Here is a 13352-nt window from a genome sequence, read left to right on the forward strand (position 1 = left end):
ATCCTACCTAGAGGTGTGGAGATCTTCAACCATTAATGGGGTGAAGTGGGGTCGCCATGTCGAACCCCCAACCCTTATAAGAGATATGCGTGACCAGGTTATGCTACTCACTCATAGATCCCCAATTTCTTCACAATGGTGGGTTGCCTCCGGTCCTATACACAGGCCGACAACCCAGGATACTTTATAGTGCCTCTTTAAGAGTATATTTTCGTTATTTCTGGTGCCTATAAACCAACACCTTAATAATAGCAATGGTAATATGCTCTTACCTGTAAGTTAGACATCTGCTTGCACAAGTGAATAACTCTCTGAGTTCCTAAAGTGTTCAATATCACGGCATCCTTCAAACTTTCATTGAACCTAACAGTAGCTGCTGAGTGAAATACAACATTCACGTTGTTTGCAAGCTGAAGGGTGTCAGCTTCGCTCAGACCCAGCCCTGGTTCCGCAACGTCCCCTTGGAGAGATACGAGTCTATCCAACATATGAGGGCATTCTTTTTGTACTCTGTCGAATACCTGCAAAGAGATTAAACACATTTCATTTGCTGTTAACATAATAAGTCCATTTGCACAAGTACATCTTTGACTTTTATTTGATTCTTCTTTTGATAATACAGAAGTTATTATTATTATTACGCTTCTAACAACCCAAGTAACCGAAAGTGGTTGGCCCAACGTACTTAAAATGGCTGGCCAAACATAAGAACATAACGTTGGGCAATGGTAATTTTGGCCGTGGTTCCAACATTGTCCCAACGTGTGGATTTTACATTGGGCCATCATATTGAAAACTAAAGTATATATAGGTGTGTGTTCTGATACATACATAATTTATTGTGAGGTGAAATGTAAACTATAGTAAAAATGATTTGTGAAAAAAATACACAGCACTTTCTCAGTCACCTGGTATCATTGTTTTAAAGTGATAGCACAGGAGTTTACTTAGTTTTCCACCTTTCATGGAATTTAATCTGAACATATTGCTTAACCACCTTCACAATAATACATGTAAGAATGTTCTTGTTCTACTACAGCAAAAGAGACAAACAATAAGCAATTCCCAACACATCTTTCATCCATGGCAGCTGACAAAGGACTGGCGAGTGACTGCAAGTTAAAAATAACTTCTACATCCATTAAAAAATATATTATATTTCCAGTATGTGCTGAGACTTAAATATTAGAAAAGAAACACTGTTACATGTAATTTATTTTACACTCTAGAATTTACAGCACACTCTTGAAAGTTGTCTTAACATGACAAAGTTGTTTTTAAAACTGATTTTGACTCACATTTCCATGGTCAAACATTGGCCCAATGTAAGACTAACATCAATTTGCCAACTAACGCAAAGCCAATCTTTCCCATTACTGACGTTGGCCCAACGGTTGTGATTACTTGGGAAGCACGCTTATTGATTTAACATATTGGGAGAACATACATTAATTTGTAATTTAATGCCTGTCAGTAAGAAGTTTGTTTGAAGTCCACTTTAACCACTTTAACCCTTTGACATATATTTTCGTTAAATGACTTGTACACCTTGGTCAGGCAGACCCTGCTATTATATTACATCTTTGGATTGTCATAAATGTGCTAGAATTCTGTTGAAATTACAACAATGTTAATGTTGAACATATGGTACAAATTACTTTTTATTTATCAATTATAATTAAACAGCACAAATGTATTTTTCAGTACACAAAAAATAGTAACTTACTCTGTACACCAGGGTCTGACTGACTGACCCTGTAAGATGCAACAGAAATTTAAATGAATCACACTGGTTCTATTTCAAGCTGTGGAATGCTACACTCCTGACTGTTAACACATCTGACTCCACACTGAATTTACACACAGGCAACAATAACCTGCATTTCCTATTCCCGCAGAAAGATATTAACAGTGTACCAGGGGAGACCCTGGTGTACAGAGAGAGAGTTAAGCAGAGATAGGCTAATCAGGACTGGACTGGAATGTGAATCACCTGTGCCTCCACCTTGGATCAAACCTAGAACCTCTTGATAATAAGTCGAAACTGTTACCAATACATCACAGAGAAGACCCATCAAGAAATGTGCTAACTTAATAATGAGAAAACTCAAATTCAGGAACGCAAAGCGATACATGCATATAAAAAAGCAGTAAAAAATTAGTAATCATACATCAGATCTTTGCAGACTGTTCATGCAATCACATCTATTTTATAACAAGCATTAGTGTAAATAATATACATTTTTTTTATGCTTATGTTTTTCATTTGTTCATTCGATACAAATACACATGTGTCTGTCCTTTACAAAAGCAGATGTAATTTATGCCGAAAAGCTGAAAAATGAAAAAAATACAATCACAATTTTTTTTAATAAGGCATAAACACTATGAATTGAAAAACTGAAACAACATTTAGAGATAAGGAACATGATGATCATTAACATTTTCCGGTCGGGAATCGGGTGTGATGCGAGTAGAGTAAAACACCCGTTCCGGTCGCCAATCGGATAGGATACGATGGCCGTATTTCCATTGCGTTTAAATTTAGTTGCCCGAACCTTATGCAATTATCGTTGCACACGCTTGGAGATAGTTCTATTTTTCGCCACCAAAGAGCAGCTTATGTTGGTTGGGTAAAGGCTTACCGTTATTTCATTGTTTTTTTATAAAGTGCACAGTGCATGTTTATGCTGATTTATCAAAAATACAAAAAATATGTAATTTTTCAATAAATATTGCAATATGTAAGTTATAAAAATGTAACATCTAATTGAATTATCTATTAGAACAGAATCTAAGCTTTCATTTGATATATAATACATTGTGATACTATTAATAGTGTATTTTTCTGTATTTTTTTAAAAAAATGCCCTAAAACGTCCATCCTCAGGTAAAAGATGCGTGGAAATCGTCAGACTGGAAAGTATTAACTTTCATTATTAAACATTGCCTTCAGATATTATTACCATACTTTCTATTTTAAAGATATAAATGTAATGATCGGAACAGTGGAACAGGTGCACGAGACTTCCTAATCTGCAAGAATGCAGCTTCCAGGGTGGAAAGAGGCCACCACCCAATCACCCTCCCCATGAAGAAACCTTCTCTACACTCTTTAAGCATACTGAACCAACACTTACTGGATTCTTAAGTAACTCCTTGTGCCTTGATTCGACACTTAAGCCCCTCTTTGGTCGAACTAACAAGTAGATGGTTTTGATGTCCGGGCAGGTTCGAAGAAGCTTCTCTACAAGAGCTTTCCCGATGAACCCAGTGGCACCGGTGACCAGCACAGAACGGCCTCGGAAGAAGCCCACAACAGGGCTGGTGTCTGCAGCCATCTTATCAGAGCTCAACGTTTTTAAGTTTCCAACAAAGACAGGTGCCACATTGAAGAATTCTGCATAAACAACAATAGAGAAATCATTAACGATTTGTCTCACATGTAACTTTCAATGAAACAATACTAATTCAATTATTTCTAAGAATTATTACATCATCATACATATTCAGATTTAAAATATAAAGCTTGGCTTCTTCAGCACAAGACAAAATTCAAGTATAATTATAGCTTTTCCAGTATCAGTTCTTAAGGCTAATTTGTACATGCACAAAGTTTAATCTTATTGGGAGAAAAATTGTTCAAGATTATCTTTGGCTCATTAGAAGATTGTAAATTTTTAACTACTACTTATTGAAATCCTGTAACTTGTAAATGTACAATTTGAGCAAGTATCAAAACAGTCCAATTATTACAACAATCAAACTGACATCTGTATGTTTAATTTGTGTTACAATGGCACCTTGGTGGCAAACATATTGACTGGTCAACTTGCAATGGACATTCGTGTTTCTTCATGAATGTCTCTTCTTTTCAATTTAATCTTCATTGCTGTGATTAACTTCAAAGTTTAAAATGAAATACAAATGCAAAAATACAAATATATGTTTCATCACAATCAGCCTTGTCCTGTAATGTTATAATTTTTTACTATAAATGATATTTATAGAGCATCAGTTTAAAATTTTGAAAATGTAACCCTAGCTACTACCCCACTGCTTTAGATTTTTGTGGTAAGTTAATAGAGAACTGTCAAATATAGCAAAATACAATAAAATTAATCTCAATAATCCTTCACTTAAATGAATTTTATAACTTAAGTTAGATTGTTGTAACTGTATATTTGGTAATTAAGCTGGTTCAAGTCATTTGCACAGTACAGATGTTAAGATTTGTTCCACACCCTAGCCGTGCAGTCTAAGGTGCAAGCTTTGGGCTCTGGCTACGGGGCTCGTGCAGGTTTGAGTCTCTCAGGGGAAGCGTAACAACTTTCGGTCTCTGTATGAGACCGATGGCCACCCATCATAGTTTAGTTTATTTGCGTCCAAGGACTACCTGTGTGTACAAATAACAGTACATGGTAATATAGGACATGTCAATACTTATATTACAATACAATACTACATTAATAGATTTTACACATACAAATACAAAATACATAGCCAAAAATTGTAAAAAAATGGGTCTTACTCTGGTATTATATCAAAATCACAAAAAAATATAACACGAGAAGATATAGATCACTACAGCCTACTTCTAGGTGATACTAATTATCCACCTTCATTTGACATTTAAATTTACAAGAAGAATATGTGATTATGCTACATTATACACATTTTGTCTCATGTAAAAGTCGCTTCCATGTATTCAGCTATAGAATAAAATACATGCTTCAGAAGCATCGATTTTATCTTGTGCTTGAATATCATCAATTTTGGATCTTTCCTCACATCTTGTGGGTGGTAGTTTATTGTAGAGATCTATGGAAGAGTTTAAGGGACCTTTCTTACATAAGTTAAGACAGCAGTGTTTTATGTGAAGTTTGTCTTTATTTCTTGTGTTTAGACCATGTATTTCCTAATTTGTGGCAAAGTTGGAAATATTTTGCTTAACATATAAAATGCATTCATAAATGTATATGCAGGGGAGAGTTAACACATTAAATTTATGGAAAAGAGTTCTATATGAATAAGTTTTCTTTACTCCAGCTATGATTCTTATAGCTCTTTTTTGAAGCATAAGAAGGACATTGGAGTGGCCCTTGTTACTCCAAACCATAATTCTGTATCTTAGTAAAGCATCAAAGTTTGCCATATAAAGGTACTTTACAGTTTGGTGCTTGAGATGTCTACCATTTCTTGAAGGGGCATAGTACACACTACTTAATTTTGATTGTAGCATGTTTATGTGTTCTGTATAGCTAAGGTGTTCATCCAGAAGGATACCCAGAAATTTTGAATTTTTTTTAGGCTCTAGTTGTGTATTCCCAGATATTCGATTGAGGCTTCTTTGGTTTCTGGTTTGGATTGTAGAAAATGTAATGTAATTTTTTTTTTGCTGTTGAGGAGTAGATTATTATTTAAAAACCAGTCACCTAATTTGCTTAATATGTTATTAGCCTTAGATTGTAGAGCATCTTTGGAAGTGTCTGTTACTATAATATTTGTATCATCAGCATATAATATTGCATTTGCCTCAGGTATAACATTTGGTAAATCATTCATGTACATAAGAAACAAAAGAGGGCCAAGAATACTTCCCTGAGGCACCACACATGTTACACTTTTCATGGTGGAGTCTTGATGTGTTACGTATCCTTTTGCTGTGGTGTGAGGGATTTCTACAATTTGCTTTCTATTGGTAAGTTAAGATTGAAACCACTTTTGTGGTAGTCCACAGATACCAAGTTTTTGAAGTTTCCACATCAGTATCTCGTGATTTACGGAATCGAAAGCTTTTGATAGGTCACAAAAGACTCCTACCGTGTGATTACATTTATTCAGCGATTGTGCGACACATTCTACTAAGTCTCCTAATGCTGTTTTCGTGCTTCGTTCGGACCTAAAACCATGCTGCAACAAGCTTAAGATTGAGTGTTTACTACAGAAATTTTCTACTTTCATCATTATTACATGTTCAATAATTTTTGAGAAGACAGAGTTGCAAAATGGGCCTGTAATTTGATAAATCTTTTGGGTCATTTTTATTCAGTAATGGTTTAACAACAGCTACTTTTAGCCTGTCTGGGAAAATACCCTGTTCAATGGAATTGTTTATTATATGTAGTAATGGTTGACATAGGGAAGTATAACGTTTCTTAATTAGGAAGTCTGGTATTTCATCAATGCCAGAAGATTAACTTTAATTCCTGTGCAGTAATGGGGGAAATGAACAAGGATTTGTCATTTACTGTTATGTGTGTAGAACATTCTTCTGGAGCAGACATAAACCCATCCCTTCTATTTGGAACTGCATTTACAAAATACTCATTGAAAGTATTCGCAACATTAGGGGGATGTTGGACTTCTTTTCCATTAATGCACATCACCATATTATTACGTAAAGATTGGTGTTTTGTTGATGCATTTCTTATAATTTCTCACATTGTTTTACATTTATTGTTTGAATTATTGATTTTACGGACATTATGATTAATTTTTGCTTGGTGCAGTATTTGCTTATACCTCTTGTAATATTTCAGAAAAGATGGATTGGGATTCACCTTACTTTCAGAATGGAGCATTTTTAGTTTTCTATTTGAGATAGTGAGGGAATTGGGGAGCTATGAATGAATAGTGTAACCCAGTCATAGAAAACTACGACGACAACTGGGGGTCCATCATGCTCACAACACATCACCCTGTAAATGGTTGGATGAGGCCGGCGGTCAGTAGGTAGGTAGGTGCTCTCTCTCACGGGCTGTTACGCCATGGGTTGTTACTATGGATGTTAAGATTTACCATGTACATAAAGTATCCATGCTTATTAATCCTTAAAATAAAAACCAACTCCACCTTTTGTTATTTATGTCAAAGCTATTTTAAATGCCCAACTATTATTATTGCAATATCAAAAAGCTTCTATACTCTGAACCATCCATATGAGAAATGACATGTGCATCCTTGTTCCTTTACTTGTGAGTCACAAGGCACGCAGAAACCATTCTGACATGAAGAAGGTTTTGTATTGTATGTTTCGTTCTGAACATTAGCATTCTTGTCTATTTCTTTCTGGCTATCAGCATATATATTACATTATTTTTAACATCTGAAAAAATCTGTCTCTCATGCATGTCAACTACTTTCCCAACAGTTTTGTGAAGATTGGCCAGTTATGCATTGACGTCATAATAGGATAATGGTGCTCCATTTCCGAAGGAGTTCAATTTAGATAGGATGTGGGTCAAAGGCATCCAGCTGGTAAACAGCAATGTGTCTCGAATAGCAAACACAGTCCTCATTGTCATCAAATATCCAAGTTGTGCACGTAGTCCCAAAAAGTAATGTGTTACAGTTACCTTAACTTTGGTCCCAAAAGTAGCATGCTACCATTACTTTGTTTTCAAAATTAACATGTTACCATTACATTGTCGCACAATAAGGCATTTAACTGTTTACACAACTATTACGTTTGTCCTCTGAAATGCATATTTTCCTAGTGTAATTTTACATGCACAAGTTTAAAACAACACAACAAAGTATGTCTCCTCCAGACAAATAAATTGCCTATTCTTAATTTAGAAAGGTTAACGCAAGAATAGTAAGATGAAATAATACAGTTCCCATGTATACTTGTTAATGTGATTGCATTACATTATATTAGGCTATTTTTCTGCCACTTTTAACTAATCGCTGCAATGAGGATGACTGATGAAATAGGTGAAGGGACACTCAAAGAACATATGTCCAGGTTAGGATTCATAGCATACTGTGATAAATAACCACTCCACCACAAAAGATGGCTCTTAACATGACTAACGTAAGTAATAAAAAGTAACATGTTACTTCTCAATCCCATCCAATATACAAGAAGACAGCCTACATTTTATGCGCAAGTGAGAGCTGGGACGTATCCACAATTTTTGGGAGTTTGTGTGTGTGTGTGGTGCAAATTTCCAAATCTGGTGAAAAGTAGGAAAGTTTCTTAATAAACCACAAGACACAAATTCAAATATATCTTCGCCATAACAACGCAAAATTTGGAAGAGTTTGTAACACAAGGCTGATATTATAAATGTTTATGTATTGATTTTTTCTTTAATAGTTGCTGGGCAAGGATACAACGGAACATACAGAAATAATTATGTAAATTAGAATGTTCTCTTCCCCACACTGAAAGAAATTATTAACTCTGATGGGAAGTGATTTTCTTTTATTTATACCCTGGAATCAGAGTTGGCATGATTAAAAAATACATCTAAATAATTAAAACAAGTGCTTGGAAATAATACATCTCTCTTTTTTAAATATAGATATGTTGAAGTTTTCAACATGCTTTTAAAAACATTACATTCATTCGTTTGAAAACGCTTTCGAAATCAATATTTTTTCAAGTGTATTTTAAAGTACATTTTTGTGTTTACATTGCATCTACATAAACAACAATTTACAAGACTGGGATGGTGATATTGGCATAAGTTAGGATGTTTAAAACACATTTCCAATGTTTAAATAAAATGTATGGTTTTTAACAAAATAATGTTTTTTTGTGAAAGATTTACCATTACAAATATACTCTCGTAAAAATTAGAACTGATTATAATGACAGTCATTAAACAATCTTTCTTTCATCTATTAAAATACATTTTATTGGCTTTCGTTTAAACATTCTTGCTGTTTTAAAGCTTTTTAGTTACTTAATCAAACACTGCATAAAACGAATGAAACACTTTCTGTTTCTTTAAAGTATTTATGCGTCATTAAAAAAAAATTACCTACCCTATCACGTACATATTATAGGAGACAATGTCTAAAACGCTTCCAAGCCAACGACTTACATTGCGGCTTATCATCCACTTGTTTCAGCACGCACAATAACATGCTGTGAATTTTAAATTAAGAACCCAATCTGGTCAGTTTGTTCTACGTCCTACTTCATCATACATTCATCACTGTCCAGAGCTTTTATGAGGGCGAATGAATGCAATGGAATCTGTACATTCGCAACAGGTGCCAGCGTTTCACTTAAACTCAGGCATGAAGGAGATGGGGGGGGGGTAAGTGATGTCACGACGTCAAGGGCCTTTTGATTTGCTGAAGAAAAGTAATATAACACTTACATACAATTGATTTTTCTCACATATACGCAGTGGCAGAAAAACTGCCCCTAGCGGCAGGGGAGATGCCTCCTCCTTGCCAGGGTTCGAACTGAAGGGGGTAACTCAAGTAATCTCGAGTTAAATCCTCAGCTATAACTGACGGCAACTTGCAATACACAATGCACAAAATAACGACGACTTCGTAGTACATGCATTGGAATATATTCTTCTTTCCTGCTTGTTTACTTTGTAAATGGAGCAGGTGACAAACTTGTAAAGTTTATCTGAGCTGATAAGAAGAAAAAACTGTGCCAGACATGTTTACTGTGGGCACACACACTCGCTGTTCAATGTCAAAGTCGGAAACGTATATAGGCCGCTGCCGGATGGTACGCTGAAACAGCTTTGTCTTCAAAGAGCAGGGCATTTAATCGTGGCCTGTACAAAGGAAAACTACATTCGAACATATCTATTAAGAAGTGACAGGGACAAATACGATGTGGACCTATTGTTATATAATTCGCGATTAAAATTAACCGATATGCCATCTGGTGGGACTTTCAGGAACTAGTCTAAGTAGGATACGTTGTGTTGAAGTCGTTTAAAGCATGGGGAATATGCGAAAGAGTCAGGTGTACTGTTCAGGTTTTTTTGTGCTGAAAATCGTTTTATGGGTCAGGACAAATGAAAATTTATCATGTGTTTCCACCCCGTGGAATCAACAAAATGAAATTTGTAAATAAATCAGGGAAAACGTAATTGATTGACAGAAGATTCTGGCATGGGGAATGACACTGTAATTCGGCAAGGAAATTACAAAGAATGCATGAGTCTGCGCACTTTATTTTTCGAGAGATAAATATTATAATGCCATGAAAGTAAAATTTTAAATTGTATTTTATAAACAAAACTTTTTCTTTTTCGAAAAGTCACAAAGTGTCTTACCACGGGCGTGGTCTTACCCAATGCATCCATGTATTATGTATGTGAGAAATTTGGAACAGGTGCAAGTCGATGGAAGATGAAAATAGTTTGAGAATGAATTAATGTCAAATGTAACCAGAAAATGAAAATTGACATGCTACTGTTGCTCTTTCATTCAGTACGATGTCCTTTATTAGTGAAGATAGCCTGGTCATGAAATCGTGAATATTATCGAGAAAGAACTGCAACGATATGTTCGCAATTTTCTCCTGCCAGCTTTTCAAGTATAGGTCAATTTCAATGTCTTTATTTTCAAATAATTTCCGAGAACCCCCAGTTCCAACATGAGGTGCAGATGATGCAGCACAACTTTGAACAACCAGTGCGTATACATTAGTTTCGTCTGCGTTTTCCGTGATATTTTTGCCTATCATAATTAAATGCTTCGTTCTCAACACAGCTTCACCTTCGTTATAGTTCCTGGAATTCACATCGCATTCACAATATTTAAAAATATCGTGTAATTTAAACATTTTTACCATACCAGCCATGACAACATGCTGCTGTTTCGTACTACTGCTGAATGTAAACAAAGATTTATCCTATATAGAGCGGCCATATTGGAAGCGACACTAGCGCTCAGATGGTAATTTTAACCGCGAATTGCATCAAGTATCCTCTATGGAAATTAATGAGCTTTCAACTGAAACGTATAATCAGAGAACCAATAAACTGTTTATTACTTGAAAATTGTGAGATAATAGCACAAAATATACAATTAGTAGCATTTGTAAAGCATTTGTAATTCTCACACCGTTGAACTTTTTAGGAAACCACTATTATTGTATTTTATCTCTAATAATAATAATGATAATAATTGTTATTATTATTTTAACGTAGCCCTTGTGTTTGATCCTAGATAAGACACACAAGGACTATGTTAAAATTATTATTGTAGATAAAATACGAGAAATATAGGGTTTTCCTAACAAGTGTGCACACTAGCCATTGTATTCGTAGCCTAATATTACTAATGTTCGTGGTCCAGATTCAATTCCTTGAGGTTTCGGATCTCAATCCATTTTTATTTTTTTCCGGTTAGGCCTCCCGACGGTGTAGTGGAGTTCCACCGCCTTGTAATCAACGGGTCCCCCCCGAGTTTCATACTCGGTGGATGCACATAGCGGTTCGCGTCCCACCTTAAACTGTAGGTCCAGTCCCGATTAGCCTCTCTCTACATAAAGTGAACTCAAAAATCAAATTCAATGTCTTTCTGATTTCTTATGTCGCTTTTCTAACTCACGTAACTCGTAAATGGTCGCCTGATGAAACAGATACAAGAAACTCATTTGGGATTCAGTAACGTAAGAAAAAAATAGTGAGGGGAGGGAGGCGAATATATCTTCCAGACGGGTTGTTACGTGCAATATACCTCTAAATATCCAGTCTTGCGTTTTTATTTCGGGGGGGAGGGCAACCGCTCCCCCTCTGGCGTCGTAACTGTTCGGACCCCACTTTAAAATTTGAATCCAGTAATAATTAACTCGTATCAACAACAGTATCTATCTTTGCGAATTACTAATTTAGATACTAAACTAAATTTGTAATAACGAAACATCGCCCTACTTATGAGCAAACATAGGAACAGATGTTTAGAAATGTAGCGCTAATATTCATCATGTTAAATCATGAACATTCGCAATTGTTAAGCTAGTGATCAACATGTCGTGTTCTTCCCTACAAAGAAGAAGATGTCTTTAAACGACAAATGTACGTACAATTCTTGTGTTCGACTGAAAGCTGTTTTGTTATTTGTAATTTTTCGCAGCACACAACAGCGAAGAAAATCGAATAAAATGAACATATCCACTGTTTACGTGCTAATGCTGTTTCATTGCCCAACTCAATCCACTACTTCCGAACCAATCCGATACAAAGAGAAGTTGATACCAGCATTACCTAATGCAAAACACTTGGAGCCAAGACAAGCCGGGAACCAAAATCTCATTTCATCGGAATTAGCCTCGCGTGCTACGCAAACTTTGATCTGAGGATCAACAATGTAGACCTATCTCAACGAACAATGAGAACAATGTTCCTGGATTTGGATTCCAACTGGCTTCTCTTCGTGGGTCTAATTATAAGTCGCGTCTCTGGTTTATTTGGAAAACTAAGTTGTGGGTTCTTTTTTTGCCAGTATGACGGTAAAGGCAAGCGCTTTTTCAGCTGTGCGCCTCTGTCGGGCAACGAGGCTGAAGAGTCTCCCGGGCGAAGTAACTTGAATGAGAAGTTTTGGCTGTTTGATTGATTTGGTTTACTTTACTTCGCTTTTCTGCCATTTTTGACTAATCGCGAAGATGATTATGGATGATATGAAGGAACACTCACAAGTAACATCCTTGCCCAGGCCGGGATTCGAACCTTACGCGCTGTGCTAACCACTCAGCCACGGAGATCGGCCACCTCTCCGAACTTGAGCACTTACGATCACTGCATGCTTTTACGAAGGGGTTTCAAAACACTTTTCTAAACTGAAGAGTAGTTAATGAAAACACTTTTTTCCCCCGCACTAACATACTGTTGTTAATGCCAATTTATTGCATTTACGATAGAATTTGATGTTTCCGAAAACGACGCAGCCACCACGGGGATCGAGGAGAATCTGGCAACCGCGAAATAATCTGGAATTTATAGAATAACACAGTACACGAGAAGATTTTCAAATATAAATAAGTGTTTTAAGAAAAGCTTACGATATAACTAGAAACACAGCCCTTCATTTTATGATGAAGAGATACCTTATCAACCATTATTCTTAGAAAATAAGAAAATTATATTCTTAAGAATATAATATTTCTTGGCATGTAGTTTAACTTTAAATGTTTTATTTGTTTAAAACTTTAAAAAAAGATACATACATTTTGCCAAATCTGCTGCGAAACAGTTGGGTGTCGTAGAAAAAAGCGGACAGTCTGACATCACACCTGCTTCTGCTCGTTTGGGATTTTACCGCATATTCAAGCTGTGAGAAAAGCGGACAGCTGTGTAAACCCGGATGATTATCCAGGAAAAATGTTTGGAAAACATTCTCAAAGAATTACATTTGGGGTAAATGCATAAAAATGCATGAGATATGTAGGCTACTGGAGCTTCGTCCGGCAACAAATGAACAAACACGTCCATGATTAACGTCCCAGTCCCCATAAATTCCGCCAAAGACTGGTCCTCCTAGTTTCAAAATGATGGCGGGTGAACTCCATCCAGACTCGATACTTATCTTCCCGGTGCCTTGATCGTGGGCTGGATAGAGCGAGGAAAATAAACCATGTA

The 13352-nt window shown here is 36.0% G+C and overlaps 1 protein-coding gene across 10 annotated transcripts in view; it reads right to left on the minus strand.

Annotated features, from left to right (window-relative positions):
• LOC145986675 (putative fatty acyl-CoA reductase CG5065) overlaps positions 1 to 13352 on the minus strand; it is a 138759-nt gene that overhangs the window by 18414 nt on the left and 106993 nt on the right. For 9 of the 10 annotated variants that reach the window (XM_083120971.1, XM_083120962.1, XM_083120966.1 and 6 more), the window contains 2 exons: positions 3141 to 3400; positions 273 to 521 (listed from right to left, as the gene is read on the minus strand). In XM_083120971.1, the coding sequence (XP_082977097.1) occupies positions 273 to 521; positions 3141 to 3341 (450 nt within the window). In that variant the 5' untranslated portion in view covers positions 3342 to 3400. Of the gene's footprint in view, positions 1 to 272; positions 522 to 3140; positions 3401 to 8837; positions 8859 to 13352 lie in introns of those variants that run through there. The other variant, XM_083120970.1, reaches the window with a different exon arrangement.

The sequence above is a fragment of the Lepisma saccharinum genome, chromosome 4, assembly GCF_977018435.1.
Source record: "Lepisma saccharinum chromosome 4, izLepSacc3.1, whole genome shotgun sequence".
NCBI lineage: Eukaryota > Metazoa > Arthropoda > Insecta > Zygentoma > Lepismatidae > Lepisma > Lepisma saccharinum.